The sequence below is a fragment of the Balaenoptera ricei genome, chromosome 17, assembly GCF_028023285.1.
Source record: "Balaenoptera ricei isolate mBalRic1 chromosome 17, mBalRic1.hap2, whole genome shotgun sequence".
Taxonomy (NCBI): domain Eukaryota; kingdom Metazoa; phylum Chordata; class Mammalia; order Artiodactyla; family Balaenopteridae; genus Balaenoptera; species Balaenoptera ricei.
In genome coordinates, this window is record NC_082655.1 from 14,874,732 (window position 1) to 14,901,552 (window position 26,821).

Sequence of the window (26,821 nt, forward strand, 5' to 3'; positions counted from 1 at the left end):
CTGCCCTCACAGACTTTTAGTTCTAGTTGAGAAGAACGGTCAGAAAAGAAAAGATATAATTAGCTGGATGGTAATAAGTGCTATCGAGAACAGTTAAACAGGGTGGGGTAGGTGAGCTCCTGTATGATGGATGGTTAGGGAAGGCTTCACTGAAAAGATGACATTTGAACAGAGACCTGAAGAAAATTAAAAAGGGCAGGGTGGAGTGGTAGGAGATGAAGTCAGAAGTGACGATGGAGTAAGGGGGGCCAGACCAGGGAGGCCAACGTGGGGCCTTTAGCCTCTAGGCTAAGAGAGATGGGAAGGTTTTGAGCAGAGGAGTGAGAAGACCTGGTTTTCTTTTTTAGAGGATCATTCTGGCTATTATGATGAGAATAGATTTTAGGGGAGGAAGGGCAGAAGCAGGAGACCGGTTAGAAGCAGACCAGTTAGTAGGCTACTGCAGTCATCTAGGCAAAAGGAGACAATGGCCCACATTAGGGTAGCAAGAGGTAGCAAGTAGCAAGAGGTGGTCAGATTCTAACTATATTCTGAAGGTAGAAACAATGGGCTTTATTGATGAACTGGATATGGGCTGTGATACATTAAGGAACTTAGGACAACTTTGGGTTTGGCCTCTCTAGATGAAATGGTACAGTTGCCACTTCCTGAGATGGGGAAGTCTGGAGGAACAGCTGGTTTTGGAAGGTTAAAAGTGAAATGCCTATGGGAATGAAATGAAGTGGGAATGAAAAGAAGACAGCTGTATATCTGAGACATGGTTTTGGAGAGAAGATAGGGTTATAGTTATAAACGCTATGAAAAACATAGCGTTTTTCATAGTGTATGGTGTGTTTTTCAAAAGTGTATGGTGTATGGTGTGTTTTCATAGTGTATGGTGTGTTTTTCAAAAGTGTATGGTGTTATGAGAGCACAAGATACATTTGGTGGACAGAGACCGGGTGATGTCAGGGAGGGCTGTTGAAAAGGAGCTAGACTAAGTTTATGAAGGGCAGGAAGGAGTTAGCTATTTGAAAGTGAGAGAAGAGCACTCCCAGCAGAAAGAATCATGTGTACTAAGCCCAGAAGCAAGAGAACATGCCAAGAACTAGCATAAAAGAATGGCAAAAAATGAGGCTACCAAGTTAAGCAGGGTTACAGACCAGGTAAAGACGTTTGAATTTAATCCTGAAAGTAATAAGGAATAAGTGAAGAGGGCAGAGTTGTGAAAAAGGCAGGCAAAATAATCAAATTTCCAATTTAGAAACAGTTTTTGGGCTACTAGCTAGAAAACATACTAGAAGAAAGCAAAACTTTATGCAGCAAACTATTCACGGGAGACTGGAGATTGTGAAAATGGGGATGAGGTAGGCAAACTCATTTGAGAATCAGTAAAATTTGGTGACGCAATGCGAGCTATGAGGAGCCAGGAGAAGTGGAATAATAACCAGGTTTCTGATGTGGGCAACTGCGGGGAGGATGTTGCCATTTCCTAAGTTACAGAATCTCAGAAGAAAATCAAGGGCAAAACCCTCTGAGCCATGCTGAATTTAAGGAGCACACTGAAGCGAGAGATCAAATAGATGATTGAATTCATGTGTGTGATTCTCAGATGCATGCTCTGGAATGGAAATAAGGATTTGGGACTCGGCCGCACAAAGACAGTAATTCAAGTTAAAAGCTCAGGAAGAGAGCGCAAAGAAGACAAAAGAGTCAAAGAACAGGTAGGAATACCAAGATTTTATGGCTGGAGAGGTGAAGTAGGGTCCCCCGGCAGACTCTGCAGAAGTGGCCGGAAGCAAGAAGAAAAGTCAGACATGTGTTGTCATGAAAGTTAAGGGAACATAACAATTCAAAAAGGAGGGAGTCCTCCATAGTGGCAAAGTCAAATAAGAGAATGACTGAACAATGTCCTCTGGATTTTTCACCAGGTGTGTAACCTAGGGCCATCCCCTCAACTCTTTCAGCCTCAGCTTCCTCATCTACACAAGAATGTTATGGTACCCGCCGTACCCAGTTGTTGTGAGGATACATGGTGATGCATACAAGGTACCTAGTACAGTGTTAAACACACTAGGCACTTAAAAGAAAAAAAAAGCTCTATTCTCAGTGCCCCACATCTTATGTGATGTCAGACAGGCAGGTCGAGGTAACAAGGAGAAAGGGGGTTGAAAGCATGAAGCCACATGGAACCAATGGCCTCGGAGTGCACTATGCATTTTGAAAAACAGGAACGGGGAGAAAAGAACTACAGTCTTTTTCCTTTTCTTCCTCTCCTCTCCCAATGTTTCCTTTCTCCGCACTAAATGCAGTTTATAACGCAGAAATTCCTGACAGCCTGTCAAAGGGACCTTTTAAGCATACCTTAGTATTTACACAAAGAACTGTGTTCAGTGTAGATATTTACCACAATCATCATGAGTTTGTGACACAGATGTTATATTCTTAAGAAGGGTGGCTTAAACTCAGGAGCAGTCCCCAAATAAATAAATGAATAAATGCTCTGTAGAAACTAAATCTATCGATTAGTGATTTCAAAATTTCTTCCAACAGTTTTTGACATGATAAGCCAGGTAATGTTTATCAAATGAAACATTCTAAGTACATGATTAAGGAGACCTTTGGACAACCAAACTGACTTTCAGGTTAGTTTCGACACTGACAAAATGATAGTCAAGGAGAAGTTTCCCAGATGGCCTATACTTCCCTGTCAAGGATTAAGGTTCTACCCTTTCTTGCTCTCACCTCCTCAAAGGACATGGAACTGGGAAAACTGTCCCAATGTTTGCTTCTCTAATGGAAAAAACATGTGCTTCACAAAAATGAATTTCACTGATTTTTTTTTTTCATATCTAAACTATTCCCATCCTTCTAGCATGATTTCTTTCAAAACCTCTTTGCTTTAGGACTGACTTAGCAATTCTCTCAATACAGCTCTCAATGCACAAAGCCTGTATTGTATAGCCCCTCCCCTACCTGCTTATTTTCTGTTACATCCATCAAAATCAAAGCTCCTAAGGAAAGTCCTAAAGACTGGGGATCTTGATTTTCTTATACTCATTTAGATAAACTTTTCCATTCAGCTCAGCAGTGGTTGGTGACACTGAAGCTTATTTTGCTTTAGAATCTGAACAATGAAAGAAGTATCTCTTGCTCCAGTCTGTGTGTGTGTGAGTGTGTGTGGAGGGGAGACGATAGGGGAAGGGATATACACACTTGGTGCTCTCTCTCCTGAAGAAAGCTAAAGACCTGGGAGGAGAATGGGGCAGCAGTGCTCAGTTTCGTGGAGCATTCGAGACCAGAAGACCAGCCTTTGGCACCTGGGCCATTGAGGAGTACCCCAGCCATTACACGCTTGCCGAGGTGAGGAGAGGAAGAACTTCTCTCTCACGTTCCATGTCTTTCCTGGGTCCTCCAGTAACTCCCTCCATGAACTAGAGGGTCTGAATAACCAAAGGAACAAATTCACCATTTCTGTTGTAACCAAAGAGAAATGCTAATTGTTTTCTTCCCTCTGTTCTTGCCAAGTTTCCATCAGAAAACCCATTTAATGTGACTATAGGGCCTGAAAAAGAAATAAGCAAAATATCTATTTTTGCTTATATCTATTTGCTTACATCTATTTTGCTTATAACTATCTATATCTAAATGTAAAAATATCTATTTTTATGTTTTTAAAAAATCCATAAGTTATCTTCTAACATTCTGATAAACAGTAAGTTTGATTTCAAATCCCTTGTCTTTATATCATACCACATATCCATAGCACAGAATGAGGGCAATCCAAGGATACAACGCCGGATCCTTCTCTCAGTTATCACATCTCACCCAACACAGTAAAGACTGACTGTGGAATTACTAATAATCCAGCGGTTTATTAATGCTCCTTATCCTTTATCTACTCCATTCATTCCCATCTAGCCACCTATCAAATTCTCTGATGTTGCCTTCTCTATAATTCATATGGCTTCCTTTCATTTGAAATTATTTCCCACTACTAAAGCTATCAAACTGACTTTCACCTTCCATTTTGTCACCTATGAGAAAAATTTCCTGAGTAAATGAATTCTCTCCATCTTATCTAATCAAAAGCCACTGTACCACAAGAAAAAAACAATAAACAGGTGCTTCATAGTACATAGAGCACTTTTGAGAATAATTTATATAATTTGATTCTCACTGCCCACAGAGAGTAAATATTTCCTTGAACCAAACACCGAACAGATAACAAAGCTAAAACTACAAGGTGGCCACCAAGTCTGAAAGCATAGACAATACGATTTCATAATGGGCTATAATATTATATCATTAAGCCATTTATTGCATATTCACCTATGTTTCCAGACTTGGTGGCCACCCTGTAAAACCCAGATCTTCTAGCCATAACCTGTTTTCCTTGATCCCCTGCACGTTCACTCTGAAGCACTAAAGAAGGCAGCAGTCAAAGGAAAATACCATCTTTAAATTGGATGATATTTAAAAATTTATAAACCAGGTTTCACAGTCTGTTCTCCAACTTAACTTCACAAACGCATTGTGCACGGAGATTAAAAGAAGCAATTAATATTCTCTCAATGCCTACTATATAAAACCTCACTTCCTGTGAGGGCACACGTAGTTAAGAACTTTACCTACATTATCACACTTAATCCTCAAAATAGTCCCGTGAGGTATCATTATCCTCTTTTTACAAATAAGGAAACTGAAGATTCTAAGAGGACAGGTCACTAGCCCAATGTCACACAGTTAGGCAGTGGAGGAGCAAGGATGAAGCTACGTTTTCTGATTCCAACTGCAGTATTATTTCCACTACCCCAGTGAAACATCCTTTACATGTTCCATAAAATGCCACTTACTGACCATTTCACTGCCTTCTTCCACAGAGAGACTTCTTCCTCACTGCTTCTAAAAACTAATCATGAGCAAATCTGCAGTCTAAGCTGGCAAGAAGAAAAAAGTTCCTCAACATTGCCTGGCACATAGCAAGCACTAGAGAAATGTTAGCTAGGCTTCCTATTATTATGGAAAGACTGACTATTCCATCTTTCAATATAACAGTTCCATATAACAATATTCTTTTCCTCAAGCAGTTCTTTAATACTAACAGAATCCCTCCCTATGCATGTCAAATCAGTGTGAAGAGTCATTTTCATTCAGACTAAACTTTTACCTTTGGGAAATTTACAGTTAGATATGTATAAGATCATAAGCATATTTTATAACCAAGACTACAGAAAAACACTCTTTCTCCCAACTAAAACTACAATTCAAAGTGAATTCAACGAACTACATCTTTTTTTATATATATATTTTTTTTTTTTTTTAAGATTTTTTTTTTTTTGATGTGGACCATTTTTAAAGTCTTTATTGAATTTGTTGCAATATTGCTTCTGTTCTATGTTTTGGTTTTTTGGCCCTGAGTCATGTGGGATCTTAGCTCCCCGACTAGGGATCGAACCTGCAGCCCCTGCATTGGAAGGCGAAGTCTTAACCACTGGACTGCCAGGGAAGTCCCACTACATCTGTCTTGAGGCATGGAGATGTCATGAAAAGAGCCTGGAATGACATATCAAAAAACCAAGATTTAATCTCACCTCTTAAGACTAAGCATGTGACCTGCACATGACCCTTAACCTTCCTGAGGCTCAGAGCCCATCATCCACCTTACCTAACTTGGAAGGTTACTGTGATCATTAAAGAGGTCAGGGATCCCAGAGGGCTCCTCATCCCTTACCTAGGGCAAAGAAAGTTGGCTTCAGATTCTTTTAGTCAAAGGGCCAGGGGACTGAAGTAGAAACCGATATTTCCAAATTTGGTTTAAGTAAACCATCAACAGCCTGTAGGCAAATATCAAATAACTGGGGAAGCCAGAGAAGTGAATTCACTATCATCCAATAGGCTAGGTCCTCCAGAACATCTGAAACACCAAACTGAAACCAATACCACAAACGGGCTTTGTTACAGTTTATAGAAATTGGATCACAATGAACTATTTATGATTATATCATTTTTTAAAAAACTGGCTAGCCTGGAAACCTAGCCACTGAATGTTATTTCTATGGGAAACTGTATTTCATGATTCAATTCAGAAATCCAAACACTGGGAATGTATCTTATCTCTTTCCAGTTCCAAGAGCTAACAGAGACTCCCTTCTGATCCTCTGGCATATTCAGGCAGTCTCTTTCACTCTTCGGGCCTGTGGCCATTCAGATATGAGATGTCAGATGGGGACAGTCAGGACATAATAACTATATACCACCTTTCCCTTTTTTTTGGGGGGGGGGCAGTATCACAACACATTCCTATTTATAATCTCATTTTATCTACAATTGCCCAGTGAGGTAGGTAGGGCAAATACCATTATTCCTCATTTTAGAAATGAGGAAGCTGAAGCACAGAAGTTTCCATGACTTGTCCAAGGTCATAGCCTGGCAGAACAAGGATTAGAAGTCAGATCTTTATTTCCCAGCCCAACGTTCTTATCAATGAAACATGAACTGCTGAGAAAAGGGGAGAAGGAAGTGAAGGTGATTGTGATTTACTGAGATTTCTTGACTAATTTCGTCTGGCTTTGTGAATTTTCATTAATTTCCTTCTTCATTGTTGCCTGATGAGTTAGTCACTAAAACCATAAGATCAGAAAGTATAAATTGTTTTATATTATTTCCTCATTGTTACAGATAGATGTTCAAGTTTAAGTGTTTCATAATAAAGTGACTCAGAGACTAAGCAAGCCCAATCTACATTAGTCACTTGTTGAACTGTTACATGAGATTTCTGCAAAACTCTTGGGGCCGGGGCAGGGGTGGGGGGACAGAAATAAGCATTTACCAAAAGGATGACTAAATTAAGGACAAAAGGTGAGTGTAAAACTTACACATTTTTTCCTTCCAGTTTAAGCTGTGGCATGAGAAAATAAACGCGAGGAAACAAAACACAAGTCACCTATTACCATTTACTCTGAATTTAGGAGGTTTAGAAGAGTTCACCAGTTTAAATCAGCATGTGGTGGACATTTTTGAGAGAAGAGAAAGAAGTTAAAAGTTAACAGGACAGAACACTGAGCCTTTGCCTTTATATAGCACTTCTACCTCTCAAGTGCTTTCACATAGGTTATCTCATTTCTTAATCAAGAACTTGCTCTGTCATAGGTAGATGCAGATATTACTAGGTTCATTTTGCAAACGTGCTTAAGGTCAACACAGCTTTTCAGTAGATAGGTGTAGAAAAAAACACAATAATTAAACTGAACAGTAACACCAAACAATTTACTACGGTAATGGGATCATACACACTTTACCTTACAAAGCCAAAACATTTTCATTCCACATTCTGGCAGAGCAATACCATTACTATTATAGAAAATGTGGCATGACATATTCTAATTTCATCTATATTATTTATAGGTGCTTTAAGTAATACGTTAAGTATTTCCTCTAAGAAAAAATTGAGCATATGATATTTTTGCTTAGGCTTTTTAAAACACTGTGTAACTACACCTCATGAGCCATATTTAATTTCTGATTTTGTAAGAGGGATGCTCTGAATACACCCAGCATTTAGTCCATTTAGAGCTCTGATTTAGCATTTCATGTGGTTTTACTGGCTTCTGTGTCATGGTAGGGGCTAAAATAAACCTCAGGGTGACAGAGAGTAACCTGATGGGTGGAGAGGGTTTGCTCCTCACTACCAGTAACATTCCAAGAATCACAAATAGATGAGACAATTGGAAGGCACTGAAGCATGTGAGACCCCAGCGGGTCAGCCAAGGGGAAAGTAAAAAGCAAGCAAGTCAGGACGTCTGGAAATCAGTCACGTGATGCAATCATATTAAACTATTCCTGGTTACTGTTTTCAATTTTAAGTAACAATGACTTGGTCTTTTTCTAAATATCATTTCCTTTTTTCTAAAATTAATTCATTAATTAAGTTTTGGGGGGCTGTGCTGGGTCTTCGCTGCTGTGCGCGGGCTTTCTCTAGTTGCGGTGAGCGGGGGCTACTCTTCGTTGTGGTGCACAGGCTTCTCATTGCGGTGGCTTCTCTCATTGTGGAGTACGGGCTCTAGGCATGGGGGCTTCAGTAGTTGCAGCATGCGGGCTCGGTAGTTGCAGCACGTGGGCTCAGTAGTTGCGGCACGCGGGCTCAGTAGCTGTGGCACGTGGGCTTAGTTGCTCCACGGCATGTAGGATCTTCCCGGACCAGGAATCGAACCCATGTCCCCTGCATTGCCAGGCGGATTCTTAACCGCTGGACTACCAGGGAAGTCCAAAATATCATTTTCTATTAGAAGATAATTGAATGATTATTTTAAGATGAAATAAAGGAGAGAAGAAATAATTAAATTGATATGGTGAGGACAGCACATAAGGATTTTCACTATTTTAAAGAATCCTATATTATGTGACACAAATTTCCCTTTAAAAAAAAAAAAAGAGGATGGGACTTCCCTGGTGGCGCAGTGGTTAAGAATCCATCTGCCAATGCAGGGGACACGCGTTTGATCCCTGGTCCAGGAAAATCCCACATGCCGCGGAGCAACTAAGCCCTTGCGCCACAACTACTGAGCCTGTGCTCTAGGGCCCGCGAGCCACAACTACTGAAGCCCCTGTGCCTAGAGCCCATGCTCCACAACAAGAGAAGCCACCGCAATGAGAAGCCTGTGCACCGCCAGGAAGAGCAATCCCCGCTCGCCGCAGCTAGAGAAAGCCTGCACGCGCAGCAATGAAGACCCAATGCAGCCAAAAATAAATAAATAAATAAATAAGGAAAAAAAAAAAGCCCAAAAAGAAATGAAATTTCAGAAAGTTCAAGTGGTTAAAACATCAGGTTGGCCATGACACAAAAGAATGAAAGTCACTATTGCTAGAAGCTTGATGCTTTAAGGGAGAAACAGAATAAAAAGAAATCCTCACCATTCTCTCAATGACAGTTCACTGGGCACTGGCTCCACTTCAGAATGGAAGAGCTTTCCTTACCAGTACAACTGCAAACTCACACAGGGCTTGAAAAATTAAATTCATTTACAGTCTCTCCATTTATACACTTTCTTTTCTTTCATTTGTCAACGATTCATACAGATTACACATTTGAAACAGAGTTGACAACTTGTATATGATACATTTTTCTCTCCCAATATTTGTTCAAATGGGTGCTACTAATAAACAAATATTATTTAAAGATGGAAATGTAAGTGAAGAAATATTTCTCTCTGTGCACTTGGGTATATAATTATGCTACTTATTGAACTATCTTGTTTACATCTTTAAGTAATTTTTGTTTACTTTAGAAAACATCAGATGTTATTCGTGAATTACCAAAGTTTTCACTTAGTTGTCTGGTCCGTATCTCTAGTGTGGCTCCCCCGCCATTGCCATTAACTACCATATGTTAAAGGGAGCAATCTCTTTCTCATTGCTACAGACAGAAGTAGACTTATTGATCAGGGGACTTCACATCCAACTGGCCAAATGCCACACATCTCACTGGCCTGCTCCCCCATATTCTGCCCAATCCTTTCGGCTTACAACACTATGAGCACCAAGTTCCCCCCAACATCCCGCCCCCATTACCAGAAGACTCCTTCTAAGGAAAGAAGCCCTTCCTTCAACCTCTCAAGGACATAATCATCTCTGCCCTTTCCCAGTGGTTTCCTGCAGCCTACTCTACCCTCTAAATTTTAACTCAAATTTCCTCTTCAGATACTATTTAAATTTGATCAAAGGAAATGACTTCTCCTTTACAGAACTCTCTGGGCAACTTTATAAATGAGTCTTGACAGAACTGTTTTAGGTGCTTTCATGCTATCACTTTTCATCGTTTCCAGACCTCTCTGACCTATATTCTATCACCCCCACTTTAAGAAGAAATTGAGGCTCAGAGTTAGAGGGTAGAAAAGCCGGAATTTAAGCAAAGGCTCTTCTCCCTTACTCTGAATTTCTTAAGCATGTTTTTATTGTCTGTGTCAAACTATTTCACTGTTAGTACTATTTTGTAGCTATTTTATATACACATGTCAAGAGGCTTTTGTATCTTCATTAGACTAAGCATACTATTGGTACTAACTGAACAACTTAATTATGAGATTAATAAACAAGCAACTGCTTTCAACTCCACACTTTGCAAATGCATTCATTTTACAGTGAATCTTAACATTTGGTGATCCATTCCGTGGTTCAAACTATTTTCCCATCTCTCTTCTGCAGTTAGCCTACACTCTTTCACTGCCCATGAGCACCACTGCCAGATGGTGGGGGAAGGCCAACATCTCAAGATCTTTAATACTTATCAAGTACAGTGAAAAGTTTGACATGGAAGGAGGATCAAGTGATTATCTAAAATAAGGGTTTGATGCTACATATGGACTATGCCCAACGTCAGAAATAAGCAGGAGTTTGCCATATTAAAGAACATTCACATCATTTAAATAATTCAAGTGGGACTTCCCTGGCGGTCCAGTGGTTGAGACTCCGAGCTCCCACTGCAGGGGGTGTGGGTTCGATCCCTGGTCGGGGAACTAAGATCCCACATGTCGCGTGGCACAGCCAAAAAAAAAAAAAAAAAAAAATTCAAGGAGTTACCTGCCAGAATTGCCCGGTACCACTGAGGCCAAGGTGTTCAATAAGCATTGAGTGTTGTGCTGAACCAGGTCTTTCAAAGTCTGTATGCTTTTTTCTGTCCACACTGCTGCTGTGTCCTTTCTACCTAAACTATCCCCTCCTCTCTTCATTTCCTTGAAAACTTTTCCTTCTCTCCACTTTCCTGAACCAATACCCCACACGGGGGGGTCTTGTTTGCTTCAAAGAGAGATAGCCAAGCAACCACTGAAGGTTTTTAAAAACTTTTCCTTCCTCTCTTTCACTGTTGGAATAACACATAGTCTTTTCAGAGGCCTGGCCCTTTCCCTGATCTTCTGCATAGAAACATCTTGTAGGTCCATTTCAGGTAGGGGGTTTGATATACTCCCCAGTTCCCTGGATGCCACAAAATCTCTACCACAAACTGCTGAATCCATCTTTTAGCCTCTACTGTAAGGTACGGGGATTGAGACTATAGAAGCATTTTCCAAACTGGGTTCTGTAGAGTGCCAGTGCTTCCCCCAAAGAGGTTTTCAAATAAGGTTAGGAAATTACTAAATATCCCTCCTTTGGAGAATCACAATGCATAAAAGCATATTAAAGGCTTTGGAGTCTTTAAGGAAATTCTTTTAATCAAGCACTCCCCAAACTTATTTGACCACAAAATCCTTTTTTCCTATTATACTTACTCACATCCTGATTAATTAGTATTACAGAGCAAACTTCTGAAAATGCTGCATTAGAGGCACATTAAGACCCAGTAGACTGTAAATGTTTTTATAATTATGAATAAAATCCAACACTTAGTACCTACAAAACACGAAGATGGATTTCTATAAACTACCCATGATAAGGAGTCTTAATATGGCACAAGACCAGAATGTTCACCTATTAGTAGCTACTTCACTTGGTAACCTAAGAGATTTATGTCTGGATTCTTTCCTATAGAGACAACTCAATTAGTGAAATACTATATCCAGACTTAACTCTCTCTGTTAGCATTAGAAAAAATGCTACCAAACACAACCTTGATTTCGGAATAACTACAGAGGGAGTTCTAAAGGAACGGAATAGAAATTAATTACCAGTAATCACACATTCCAGGGCCAAGAGGCTGAAGAGTGAATACCTACGTGAACCTTTTTTCCCCCTGGTTAATTTCCACATCTGGGCAATATTCCTAGAGATGAAAAGGCTTATATGTGGAGCATCTGTTAACTTTAACAGGAAAGGTGTTAAGAGACCACACACCATCATGGAGGGCGGGCAGTGGAGAAGAGGGGGACTCCGCAGTACTTTCCCACTTGGCTCCAAGAGATTCTCACTAATTCCACTGTCCTCTCTCACCTTCTTGCTATTCTGCTGACAACAGTCATTTCTCTCATGCTCAGGAATCTTCTGTCCTCAAATGTCATAATCCCAAACAAATTCACCCTCCTTCCTCTTTTGTCAATGATTCACAATGTGAGGTACATTCTTAGATGCAGTCAGAAGATGGTGATAGCCAATAAATCACATCCTCTGCCCTGGAACTTTCTTCCGATACTATAAATTTTTAGCTTTTTAAGTGAGAAATGCTCCCCAAATCTGGTATAACTAAAATAGTTAACTCCCAACTTACAAGATAGCTCATAAGATTTCAAGTTAAAGCAGAAGATGTTAAGGTAACTTTAAAATAAGGTTTACAAAAGGCAAAGCTTACCAGCTGATGAAGGGTAAAGGGTGAAGAGGCATAGGGAAGTGATATATTAAAAACATTCTAAACTAGTTGCATAATGTCAAGGCTGAGGTAAGCTATACCTTTGACCCACCTTGTTCTTTTATTATATCTAAGATTGTGTTGGTTTCAACAACTTATGTGACGTATATTTCCACTCTTCTAACTCTCAACATACTAGTTTTAAAATGCAGATTAAATGTTCAGGTTAGCTTAGCAAGTAAAAGTCACAGTACACAGGAGATATCCATGAACAGATTTATAAGAAACAACACAAGTAAACCGATCCAGCAACTAATTGCCCCTGTTAGGTTAAGAAGAAAAATATCCTCCCTCCCTATGCTTTTGGTAGGAACTGTTATAAAAAACTGATTTAAAAAACTGCAACAGGGACTTCCCTGGTGGCACAGTGGTTAAGAGTCCGCCTGCCAATGCAGGGGACACGGGTTCGAGCCCTGGTCCAGGAAGATCCCACATGCCACGGAGCAACTAAGCCCGTGCACCACCACTACTGAGCCTGTGCTCTAGAGCCCGTGAGCCACAACTACTAAGCCTGCGTGCCACAACTACTGAAGCCCATGCGCCTAGAGCCCATGCTCTGCAACAAGAGAAGCCACCGCAATGAGAAGCCCACACACCGCAATGAAGAGTAGCCCCCGTTCACCGCAACTAGAGAAAGTCCGTGCAGCAACAAAGACCCAACGCAGCCAAAAATAAAAATAAATAAATAAATTTATTTAAAAAACACACACACACACAAATATGTGGCAGCAATCTGATTTAAATGCTTTCAAATCTTAGATAATCTATAAGATGCATGTAGCCCAAAAAGAGTAGTAGAAGAAGGTGAAGAAAATACAACACTCTGGATTTTCCATAAAGTAACATGCTAAAGTAGCACCTACTAAAAGAACCATATACAGGTAAAATCTGACAATTCTTTTAAGATTTGAAGTTTGTTGCAGTAAAATTGCACAATTAAGTATCACGATAAAAAAAACGCAAAGTATAATGTGAATCCTAAGCTTTAGTTATTTTTGCTAAACTCTAGGACTAGACTGCTCATCAAAAAGCACAGAAAATATATATTTTACCACTGACTGCTAATAATATCTGCAACTAATCTGAACCTGTTAGGCCATTTGTCATTTAGCTTCAGGGGACCCATCCTTTCTCACTATGAGAATTAACACTATAAAAAAGCTGCGAAGACCACCCCAACAATAGTGGTGGACACTTTATCATCTCTTATTTGAAAAAACACATACCTGAGAATAGATTTGAGGATTCCTCGAATTAAGCTGGTGCCCACCCTCTGGAATCTGAAGCCCACGATGGACTCCACGTTTAGTTTAAAACCATCACATAAATCCAGAACCAGAAATACACAGCACACAGTATTACCACTGTTTATTCAATACATGATAAAGAGTCTCACTTCAAGAGGGATAACCCATTTGACCAGTGAAATGGCTTTAGAAGCAGAATATTGGTAATGAAATTATTCTTAAATCAACTACTGCCATAACTTGCTTTACTAAGCACAGTTCCTGGCACATGGTAGCCGCTCACATCTATGGATGAATGAATCCTCGACCAACCTTAGGTAGGTTACTCAACTACTCTATAGACTTTAAACTTTCTATGTATAAAAGTCGGCTTTCTCTGGCTTAATTTTCTCAAATTAAGTCTTTGGATTGATCAAGGCACTCTGAAACTGATGAAAAAAAAAAAAAGATGCTTCCATTTCATGCAAAAGTCACATAGACAGGGAAGTTATATATCACGATCCCCATGTTGAGGCTCATTTGACTTTCATCTTAGATTCAATTAGATTCAATATCACTTCATCAGGAAGGAGTCCCGTAACCACCAACCTACTCCCCCCGCCAGCAGAAATGCCCCGAGTTATTAACTCCTTGAAAACTTTATTTTCCCTTTGTAGTACACAGCACAACAATTATTAAATAACATCTGTATTGTTCTTTGTTAAATGTTTGCCTCCATCTCTAGGCTTCAGACATTCTGAAGGTGAGATCATATGGGCTTTGCTGATTGACCTCCTCTTTCTTGCACCTAGAAGTATCTGGCACACGGATGTTTAGAAAATATTTGTTCAGTGAATGTTTGAGAACAAAAAGCCAGCCAATTGTGCCCCTTCAAGATACTCAAATAATAAAAGCTTAGAAATCAAGGAAGGGAACGTTAGGTCATCAAAAGCTAATGTTCAGAACATCACTCTGTTCTCAACATGAAACTGAGAGAAGTTTTTCCTCAGCAGTAACAGCAATAAAAGAAGTAAGTGTATCATAGCATATCTATGTGCCATTTTATAGCTTTCAAAACACTTTCATCACGTGTGGTCTCATGACTGAAAGTCTCCAAAGAGTTCATACAGACTTTCTGTTTACGGTTCTACATGCTTTAAAGAGTTGTGACAGGTATATAACACATTTATCCTGAAAGTTTTTATAAATAACTTATAGACTGTCTGGGAATTTTTTTTTCCCCCCTTAGGTGCTCACTGCATAATATTCCCTCTACAAAACAGCTGGGACAAAGTCCCATTTTTTTTTTTTTTAAGTTTCAGAGCACTGAAATAAATACTGATTCCAAATAAAGTCTTCAGACATTGTAGAAAATAGCAGCTCTATTTTCTTAAAGGACAAAGAAAGGCAATCTGAGAGCTTCTGTTGGATGCCAAAGGGACCTCCCAGGGATTGTTGGTAAATTGAACCACACCTAAGGTTCCAAAGTAAACTTCTAAAACCTTTTCAGCGGTGTATAACCTTCAGAATTCTGTGAAGGTGAGAGCAGGAGCGAGATCTTTATTTAAATGATAAACTTTAATGCTCTTTGATGATGAAAAAAATTTTTTTAACTTTCTATGACTATATGAAAATTCATAAACAGAAAGACCACGGGGTGGATGAGAATCTTGGCAAATGATATAGGAATGGAAGTACTGCAGCTCTTAAAAATCTATGACAGAGCAGAAGTGAAATGAGACTCAACAGGGGTTCCTACTTTCTGTATTCTTTCCTAATAATCTGACTTAAAACAATTTCTTTGTTTTAGAGATCATAAACACCTCATACTGTAAACTTTACCAGCTTATATCTAATCCTATATGATTCCTGAACTCCAGAGGAGGACAGCTCAAAGCCAATAAAAGTTTTATTTCAAAGCCCTGAAATAAAGTGAGCAAAGTACTTAAGAAAGATCCCGTTCCACCTTCCTCAGGAGTATGTTTGGAAATCTGGGTTTGTAATAACATAATATCTTTATCGCCATCAAATTTTATGAATGTCAAAGTGTTTGATACACAATATCTAATCTGATTCACATAATAATCTTGTGAAATAGGCAGGCCAAGAATCTTATAGATGAAGAACACGAGATTCCAAGAGGTTAAGTTTCTTGACCCAGGATCATAACTTAGAAAATGGAAGCACCAGGGTTGGCAGAATTTCTGATCCCTAGACCACTGCTATTTCTATAGCATAGAACAGCTATACCATTCTGGCCTCTCTGAATCTGCTGTTCATTCTCTACTCCTCATCAAAACAGGGAATAAGATAGCAATGTCCATAAATGTCCATACTATGTAAAGACTACATAGTATATAAAGAGAGTAAAATATTCCCCTTAAAATAATGGTCATATCCCCACTATGTCCCTATATAGTTTTAGGTCTTAGAAATCTTATTAAACTATGATTTGCTATTCTTGGTCTCATATCAAGCTTATACAGAGAGCACAACTTTGCATGAGAAAAAAACACAATAAACATGTGTTCTCTTATTAAAGACCAGGGACCTTCCCGACAAGCATTAGAATCACTAAATCCAAGTTACTCCATAGTCTAGCATAAGGTTAAGGCTGAAAAGCTGGATAAAACTCCAACTATATTCTTTCCTGATTAGTAGGGTGGGTGTAATGGGATGAGGCCTCAAGATGAAAGAAATGCTATTAACTACTGAATGTGCGTGAGGGTGAGGGTTGCTTTTTCTTTTTTTTTTTAATGAGTGACTCAGTTTTTTGAAGGGGGAAAAGTCCAATTCTTCACGTAAAAATACCTTACGTATCTGTGAATCCTAGGGTTTAATAGAAAAAAAAAAAATCCACATTAAGTTCTTCAACTTCCAAAATCTGTTTTCTTATCTATAATGTACATTGTGCTGTTATATTTGCAAAACAGCAAGGTTAAAGATAGGAAAGCCTATCAAATAACCTCCATAGAATGTAAGGGTCCAGGCAGGATTGATCTATACAACAAGCCTAACTCTGATCTTTGGTAACGAAAAAACTTTATTCTATAAAGTCAGCCTCGTTCTTTTAAGGCAGTGGTTTTCAACCTTGGATACATAACAGAATGGGTTTTTAAAAAATACTGGTGCCCCAATCCTTCTCCAGATCAATGAAATCAGAATCTCTTTAGTGTAGGGTAGGGACTGGCTGGTTCTAGGGGTCAGCTGGAGTTGAAAACCTCTGGTCTAAGTGCTTTGCTATCTAGTTTAAAGAATCTAACATGACATCATTTTCATATTTTCCTATGGAAGGAATATTCACAGTCCCAAGACAGTCACAATGGTTAGAAACACCAGAATTGTACAAGTTGAATGAGTGTATTACTTGGATATAAGCAGACATTCTTAAGTTAGTCACAAATGCTACACTTAATAAATATTAACCATTAAAAAAAAAAAAAAACCAGAAAAAAAATTTTAAAGAAAGAAAAAAAACAGAAAAACTGCATATAACCATGAACATATATACTCATTTAACTATAGCTTAAGTATTAAACCATATTCAAAAATTTATCTCTCACTGAATAGTAGCCAATCTTGTAAAACATTTTATTTTTGGAATTTTCCCATAGATATAAGTAAGAAAAAGCAAATAAAGAAACCAGAAGTACAAGACATCCTATTACACAGGTATATGAAATCAGTTCAAAGGGGAGTTTCCACTGCTCAGAGGACAAAGCACTTCTCAGAAACATTACTGCAATCATACTGCTCATTTCTTGCTCAACACAGTACTGCTGAAAAGGATGTTGCTATGTTCCCACCTTAACTGCCTTATGTGTTGTTTCTGTGACATGCTGGAGCCAACAAAGACAAGTTTGGCTTCTGGAAAAACCAAGAGGCCACGCTTCTTCATTTGTAACCTTGCTCTAAAACCTCTCCCTATTATCTGATTCTATGAATTTTGCAATAGCTGTATATTAGTTAAAGCTGGAGAATGAGTAACTAAACCTGGTCTAAATTGTATGCTTAAGCAAATATAACAATAAAAACAAGTCCTACGCAATTTGTAGCATTTTATAAAAAACTACTCACATTTGAAGGAGGCTTAGACTAAAAAATTCGAGACCAAAAAATGCAAGGAAATCTAAAACAGATTTAATATCCTAATTAAACCTAGGTGACCTATCCAGGAAAATATTTACGATTCCTATTCTATGAACTTCCTGATTAAGAAGAGATTAATAGCTACTACAGTAAGGATAAGAAATTATTAAAGGTTAGAAAAGAATTTTGATTTGTGTTTCTAAGTCAGTGAGCTGTAACCAAATATAACCAGGTGAGTGGTATAAACTTACATGTTTTATTGTAGATTGAACAGCCTTTAAATAATGGTTTAGTTCCCGATCCATCATTGCAAATTCAACCATTGCCTTATCCATACTGTATTCACTACTCACTTCAGCTGAAAAAGAAAGGAAAGCAGTGATCATTTTCCATTTAAAATGCCGTATTTGGAAAAAGCTGTACCAACATAATTTATCAGTCAATGGTCTATCTAAATGATTTTGTAAAGGTATTGCATATTTTTAAAAATGCCTTCAATATATGCCTGCTTCATTCAAAATTCGAAGAAGACGCCCAGTAGAAAAAGTCTCAAAGGTGGAAATGTAGACTCAGACTCAGGAGTTCCAGGCTGTGCCACCTACCTGGACAATCTTAAATCAACCACTATACTTTTCTCAGCCTCAGTTCCCTCATTCATTAAAGCAGCCCACTTATATATCTGCACATGAACCTCGTAGTATTGTTAAAGATCAAATAAGGAAGATTTCCACTTCTAGTAACGGTAGGTTGGGTTATGTGGACCAATCCTCCTACTGAAGACAACTAAAATGACTGAAGGGCTTCCCTGGTGGCTCAGTAGTTAAGAATCCGCCTGCCAATGCAGGGGACACGGGTTCGGGACCTAGTCGGGGAAGATCCCACATACCGCAGAGCAACTAAGCCCGTGCGCCACGACTACTGAGCCTGCGCTCTAGAGCCTGTGAGCCACAACTACTGAGCCCACGTGCCACAACTACTGAAGCCCGTGCACCTAGAGCCCGTGCTCCGCAACAAGAGAAGCCACCGCAATGAGAAGCTGGCACACCGCAGTGAAGAGCAGCCCCCCGCTCACCGCAACTAGAGAAAGCCCGCACGCAGCAACTAAGACCCAACACAGCCAGAAATAAATGAATAAATAAATTTATAAAAATAAATAAATAAGTAAAATGATTGGATAAAATAGGAAAAAGAGTAATCTCCTTAATCACAAGATAGTAAGAAACAACCAGGGCAAAATTAGGGAAAACCAAAAAAGAGAAGCTGAACGCAGGACATCAAAGTTGCATACCCTCCCCCAGTAAGCTGGGTCCCCACTCGTCAGAATAAAGATGAACCGGAAGTAATCCCACTCTGCTCCTCCAGGCTGCAGGGAGGTTGGCCTTGGCCACTGAGCAGAACAAAGGGAAGAGAGAGAGAGAAAACAAACATGTTTCTGAAAAACTGTATCAGCAAGCCACAGCCTGGGTTTGCAGCCTGGGTTCCCCTCACCTGAGTGGTGCTGGGAACCTGAGCTCTGATGTTGGTGGGAGGTGGTCTCACAATGAAAGTACCCACACGTACTCCCCTCTGGAAAAGACACTTTTACCTGAGGCCTCAAATAACCCTACAAATGATTGTTAAGGATAATGAGTAGATTACAGGGGAAAAAAAATAAAAACAAAACAAAAAACCTTACAAGGAAAAACACAAGAAAACAAGCCAAAAAGAGTAAAAATCAGCAGAAACAGATCCCCAAATGTTTCAGGTATCAGTCAGAGCATGAAACAACTATACTTACTATATTTAAAAATTAAAAGACCCTCAGGGAACAGGAGACTATAGAAAGCGACTAGTAGATTGGAAAAGCAAGATAATATTCTTCAAAGTGTTTTTAAACTTTTTTTTTTAAGCTCTAGACACACAATTTAATAATAGATCAGGAAAAGATAGAGAACACAGGATAATAAAAACGTTAACATTAAAAAAGCTGAAAGAAATGAAAATAAAACTGGAGTCCTTAAATCATATTTGGGGATGCACACACTCAAAGACTCTTCATTCAAATAACTTAGCTCAGACAAATGGCAGTATTTCTTGTCTACTCTGAAGAACAATACAACAGTTCATCTCTAAGTCATGAAATAATATAAAACCCACTTACATTTGGCTTTTAAAAAATGATTTTCCTGGACTTCTAAATTATGCTTTAGTTTTACAATAGTCAATTATAAGCACACTCCATAAAATATCTTCTGGGTTAATACGCTTCTGGTAGACTATCTCTTGGCTTGTAACACCCAGACTTCACAGAATATACATATACCTCAATATAAGCTTTTTTTTTTTTTTTTTTTTTGAGGAGTGGGAAGGGGCAGTGTTTATATAAGAAAAATTTGTATTTATATTCCCCAAATTAAATACATTTTTAACAAAGCGGTATATGAGAAAGATCTCAAGTCATATTCCATATAATATTGTTAGACCGTTTGAAAATGTCCAAACATCAATGAAAGAGACATGTTGCTTAGCTGTTGCTGGTACCAACGTGTATCTATTGCCATATATACAACAACTGTTTGTTAAAAATCCTATTAATTGCTTGATGATCAGGTAGAGAATTTTAAACAATTTATATCCTAATAATGATGGGTTGTGACTTACACAGGCATTTTACTGTATATAGTTACATTTCAGTAAATTGGTTAGGGGTTTGGGGTTGGCCTGTAATTTAATTTTTTCCCATTTAAAATAATGAAAAAAAGAAAATTAAAAAAAAAAAAGTAGAAAGAAAGAAAAATAGGTCCCTGGTTTCACACAAGCCTTATCTAGTTAAAGGAAATGATGACGTGTGTGTGTTTTTTTTTTCCTTTTCTTAGTGGAATCAGTATATTTTATGTGTAATGGATTCTGATACTGGGACCATTGAAAAAGTGGGTCAAGCTGGTAACCTGAGCAGAGACTAAGAGCATAAACTGCTTTTTCAAAAGTACAATAATTAGTGGCAACTTCAACCTAAATAGAAACTCACTGAAGGATGTATCAGCAGCAAAAGTCTTTGAAGTATGAGAAATAAAAATTTGTCAGGGGCTTAAATCAGTAGGAATTGACATAATGTTGGCAACCTCCCTCTGGAATTAAATGAGTTAATTTTTTAAAGCACTTAGAAATATGCCTTCGACATTAAAGTTTTCAAAGTAAGCAGGATGAGGGTTCTCATTATCAAGGTCCCATAGACAACAGCAAGACTTGAACCAGATAACAATTTTGAATACAAGGCCAAGGAGACCTTCCCTGCAAAGGAGAACGTGAGCGACGGCTGTCAGTATTTGATGGCATGAAGCCTAAGGGAAGTGCCTGAGGAGGCCAACTGTGGACATGCAGCCTCAGCTAAGGCTCCAGGGCCCAAGAATGTTGGGACAAGCTAAAGAACCTAAGTGATGAATAGTGCGGCCTGAGGCGACAAAGGGAAAACACCAGAGGAGAGCAGGAAGCTACTCCCGAGAAGAACCGAGAGCCACACCGCACCGCACCACACCTGGAAGTGATGCTCAGCCAGATAACTTCAGGCTCAAGCCAGTGTTTTCATCTGCTGGGGAAAAGGGCTTGGAGAGACTAGAGACGGAAGACAAGAGACTCCCACAATGGCAACTGGAAGAGAGGTCATGAGAACATCCATATCAAGCAGTTGTTAACCCCTGTCTCCCTTATTATTACAATAAAGCCTCTTTCTAAGTATGTTATTTGTGTTCATGTTTCAGAAATACCAGGCAAAGGAAGGCACAGGGAATGTGTCCTGTTCCACTAAAGAACTGAGGTGGGGAAAGAGCATAGTGTTGCATCAAAGAGGCTAAATAAAGCCCTGAGGAACTCAGGAGGAAAAGAGGATAAACACCTAAAACAGGGAGTTGTCTGTTGACTAAAAAGTGGCTGGGGCGCTGGGGAGGTGCAGAGAGACTGACCAGCTAGACGTTCCCTGCTCCTTCACTCCACAGTATATAACCCCGCTACCAAAATTCTCCCACTCTCACAGGGAAAGCCCTTCCTAAAAATCCACACCAACCAAATCCTACACACCCTTCAAGGGCTGAGCTCAGGCCCTACCTGCTTTTAAACTCTACCAGCCTAGAAGGATCTCACTTAATTTATCTTAACAACTATACTTGATACTTTGGCACTTTGAACCATAAACAATCTTGTTCTCTTATATGAATTTGTCTCATTTTTCCAAACAGACTTTAATCCATTTGAGGGCAAGAATGATGGCTCCAACAAAGAACTATAGCAACTCTTCCTTCAATATTCTTATATGGCCATCATATAATAAATTTGAAAATTAAACTTTCACCAAACTAAAAATTGTCCTGCCTCTGATATTCAATTGAATTAAAATGTAAAGAAGACATGTAATATAAACTTATTTGCCTATTCTATTTTCAGTGTGATTTTTCCACAGGAAAAAGGTTGGCACCAGCGCTGAGTGGTGGCGGGGGGGAGATTACAAAAATGATGTTAAAATTCACAGAATGACAATCTCAGAGAGGCAAATACTACTGTAGCACACCTCTGCAAGCCAAAAAGTAACTTCAATGATAAAATATATATACATAATAATAATAGCTGTACCTAACAATTAGTAAGCACTTTATTATGAGCCAAGACTACTTAGCATACCATGTTTACATTAAACCTCACAGCAGCATTAAGAGAAAGGTAGTTTTAGCTCCACTTTATATATGAGAAAACCGAAACACCAAGCAGTTGAAGTAACCTGCTCAAGGACACAACGGTAGTGAGTGGCTGAGCTAGGCCTCCAACTCAGACCTTCTAGCTGCAAAGTATGTATACTAGCCTCCTGCGCTAAAAGGTGCTTCAACGTGAGAAGGACCAGCACCTCCAACTCCTCCATGGATATCCAGGGAACAAACCCTTGGGGTGGGGGGGACGACTGGGGGGAAAGTCATGGCCCTGAGCTTCATCCCAGCTCCTGGTGGTCTGTTCCAAGTAGGACACTGGCCAACGCCACTCAAATGCGATCGGGCCCAGTCCGGGAAAAGCTTTCCCAAATTCCTTAGTAGAGGAAAGCGATAACAAAAAGAAAATGATCTTCCCCTTTTAGAAGACTGCTAAGTTTTAACATTGGTGAAGAGAGTGATCTTTCCCATCAGCAAGGCTAATTGGAGGGGCTATAAAAGTAACCAAGTCACCCACTGAATGCAATGCTAGGAGAATAACTAAGTCAGCTCTAGCAGCTGTTAAGTCAACCTGTACCAGGCCAAGAGCACCAGCAACAACAGAGATGGAAGTAGCAGCCACGCAAGGGCAGCAGCAGAGAACTGTTTCAGGGCAAGGGAAGAGCCCTGGACGGCTTCACACGCAGAGGTACTTCTGAGTGGAGCCCAGTGTCAAAACCATTTCTACTATCCGTGTCTTTGACTGTCCTCCCCTGGCCAAGCGGGGTCTGAGAGTCTAGGAATATTCTTGTTTCTTCAATGTGCCATTCAATGAGCATTAATTTATTACAATCAACCCTTGTTTGTGTTAATCAAATGAACCTAAGTGATACACTTGAACATTCATTTACAAGCCAATAAGTATGTGGGGAGGTCTCCTGGGGAGAGCTCGGAGACTCAGTGAGACCGGTGTGACACATCTGGCACTCTGATTAAGAAACTGCTCCAAGAAGTTAGTTCAATAACTAGCTGAAATACGTCCCCCTAACCCCTGCCCCAGCAAATTAAGTCCAGAGGGCACAGATAATCTTTGATTCATATTAAAAAATTATAACTGTCTCTGTAAGTACGCCAGTACCGTGGCAAATCTGCCTTGTCTGTACCCAGCAATCCTGCTCAGCACTATCCGAAACACTATGGACTGCTAATAGCACCTGAAGAACTTACAAAGTGTTATTTAGACCAGGAAGGGCCATAGAATTAAACCCATTCTTTAAAGATGGTCTCTGTTTCATTTTCTTTTTTCCTGTGCATTGGCAAGCCCTAGAAAACTAAAGAATGATAACCGCTGAAGGAGGACCTCTTTTTAGACTAAAGTGCTCTGATATTTATCTAACATAAGAAGTATCTGAATGGATGCAGTTGGCCTGCATATGATTCTCCTAAAGTCAAACAAACCTGTAATTATGCAATCTAGGCAGCCACGCTAATCATTAGACAGGTCATCAGTTATTCAACGTCAGAACGCACTAACAGCAATATTAGAACTATTACTATTCTTTCATTTTGAAGTGTTGAATAAGGCATTAAAGGTACCTGTTACATAAAGAACATTAAGCAGAAATGGGTGATTTAGTGTTGCAATCAAATTCAACTTAAAATTCATGAGACTTCAATGAGAGGAAGATAATGGCTGAGGCAGGAACACGTACGAAAGCAAAACAATTACATGGAAACTAGCAATCAATGCGGGTTGTCTCAAAAGTGAAAGACTGGGGCAAAATGAGGGAGAAGAGAGAGGGCTGAGAGAGGAGAGGAAGGGAGGAGACTAGCTATTTTTACAGATGTAGGCAGACTCAGGTGAGACAAATTTCAGGTCCCCTGTGGCTAAACAAGGTATCAATAGGTAGTTAAGCCTTTAACAATATGGTAATTCTTATGTAGCACAGTTCAGACTCATGAGAGTTTATCCAGGGTGAGTTCCAAGATTGTCTAGTGTCTATTCCCACCTTATTTGCTCCACATAATGCCACTTTCTTGGCCACTAGTTAAAAAATGGGGATAAAGAAGATTCTTTATCTTGGCTTCCCCAAGTCCAGATGGGCATGGTCAACAGACCAGTCAAGCTTTCCTTCCATACCAGCAACCAGTTCAGCAAGAATGGAAAATAACTGATGCCACTAAGAGATGCAGCTTCTTGACCAACTATTCTAAGGCCCCTCCCAAGCCACAGCTGTCCTAAGGAGCAGCCTAAGCCATGCACTGGAGAGAAATAAATTCTCTTCCCTGAGGCCTAGCCCTAAGGTTTGGGAAGCACAGCTGAAGCAGGTCCGGGAGCACACAGGACCCAGAGCCAAATAAGTTCCCTCAACGTCCTTCAAGTCTTCAGTAGAACTGCCTTCAGTGAAACAAACATGAAGATGAAGACATCTACCCTCCTCCTTCCCCTAGCATGTCCATCCCAGCTTTATCTCTAGGCTCCCTCTCTACACTACTGGATGTCTTTTTCCTTTGCTCTGCTGTTGCCTATGATTTCAGCCACAGAGTCCTTTTCCAGAATTCTCCCTAAGCTCCAGAACAGGACCAGACGCTTCATGCCTTCTTGGTCCATAAGACCTCTTTACCTTTACAACGAGGACACGTGTGCAGGTGTATGTGTTCAGGCGGCACACCCTCAAGACAAATTTCACCTACTTATCCTCTCCAACTTTCTGTCCCTGATTCAACTGCAGTTTTGCCCATGGTCAAGTTGTTTCCTGAAATTTTGTCCTAACCAAACAAAAACCACAGAAGCAGGTGTTTTTTATTCTACAAAGTCATGTATAGGCATGTCTGAACAGGAACAATACCAATTATATATAGCTGAATAAATTCAACACCATGCATTTTATTAGTAATATACCAAACCTTTCAGGCAAAGCAGTCATTTAGTGTTCTTCAGGGGTTGTGACTCCAATTCCACATGAATCACACACTCAGAAGGATCTGATAAATTCTCAGTGCCATAAAGTACATGTGTCCGTTTTGGAAAGGAGGAAGGAAGGAGAGGAGGCCAGAAATTGCCTGATTTATGTTTTAAATTTCCTAGAATAGGTGGCACACAGGGAGATTTTTACTTTCTGAAACAGGGAATAAGTATTTCCTAAACTCTTCAAATTAAAACTTGATTCTTCTATATTTTGTAAGCAAGAAATTTCTTCTTTTTGGATGAACTCAAATAAATGGCAGTATAAACCATATTGCCTCTCCCCCCCTCTGTGGAAAAAAACCCCTTCTTCTTTTAAAATATAGCTCCAACTATCTCAAGCAACATATATTACACACACACCTTCCTCTATAAGTGGGTGTGTGTGTGTTTTTCCTGGCAGCCTAGTATTAAGCAATCATTATATATTCATCAGAAGTCAAATTTAATGACTTATTCACTGCTTGAGCAATATTTAATAGAAACTTGCTTACTTCTCACTACTCTGTACTTTAGTCACCATTATTCCTCCACACAGATATTAGTGTGGTAAAATTAATATTGAATCCACATTACATAACTGCCTCCCACCAGAAATAATAGTGAAGAGTATAACAGTTTATGACACAAACTAGGAAGCAACTGGCTCTTTTATAAGCTCAGTGAATATGGGGGAAATCTTTGTGAAATATTGACCTTTATAATCATCTTTACCCCCCTATACAATTTTCTTATCATAGTCATACAGAAGAGGGAAGTTGTATTATACAGTAACTCAAAAAGCCAGCTCTGGAGTCCATTTACATTCAAATCTAGGTTATGTTACTTGCTAGCTGTGTAGTCTTTGGCACGTAACCTTGAGTCTCAGTTTCCTCTTCTGTATAATGGGTGCAATAACAGTATCTAACTCACAACATGACTAAGTAAGAAAATGTAGCTAAAATGATCAGCACAGGGCCTGGGCCACAGTATGCACTGACAAAATATTATCTGCCATTATAATTATTACAGAATGGATAACTACTCTGCAAATGTAGTTAGTCTAAATGCTGAAAGCACTTTGCCCTTAGAACCAAAAAGAATCAAGTGAAGATCATCTCTTTAACTCTCTCAGCTGTTTCTACTAACTAGAGACCAAGGATGAAGTTAAACTCACAAGACTGCAACGCTCTATGAGAAGCTTTGTCAACAATCCACTACCCTACCCACCCACACACTACTGTCCAGAAACTCACTTACCTAGCAAATGCTTACTGAGCACTTACTACAGGCCAGGCAGAGGGGAAAATGCTTAGAAGCAAGAAGGAGCAGCTAAGCCTGCCCACAGAAGGTTTAACAGGTTTAACAAGTGAGGGGGTGAATGTGTCTGGAAGGGTAGCTTGCATCAGATGTTTACTGGCTTGTGCAGAGTCTAAATAAATGCCCTCGGTCCTCTCCACCTAGGCTGATTTACAGTTTAAACGGTCAAACAAAAACCCTGGGGATGAACAGAGAAGGCATAGATTAAATCTTCACTGAACACTGACTACGTGCCAGGCACTATGAACACACTACTCATCCTTTGTCACAACAGTGTGAA

At 39.5% G+C, this 26,821-nt stretch overlaps 1 protein-coding gene across 6 annotated transcripts in view; it reads right to left on the bottom strand.

Moving 5' to 3' along the window:
* NSMCE2 (NSE2 (MMS21) homolog, SMC5-SMC6 complex SUMO ligase) overlaps positions 1 to 26,821 on the bottom strand; it is a 243,482-nt gene that overhangs the window by 177,395 nt on the left and 39,266 nt on the right. For all 6 annotated transcript variants that reach the window (XM_059902075.1, XM_059902074.1, XM_059902076.1 and 3 more), the window contains exon 3: positions 17,880 to 17,986. In XM_059902075.1, coding sequence (XP_059758058.1) covers positions 17,880 to 17,986 — 107 coding nt within the window. The remainder of the gene's footprint in view (positions 1 to 17,879; positions 17,987 to 26,821) is intronic.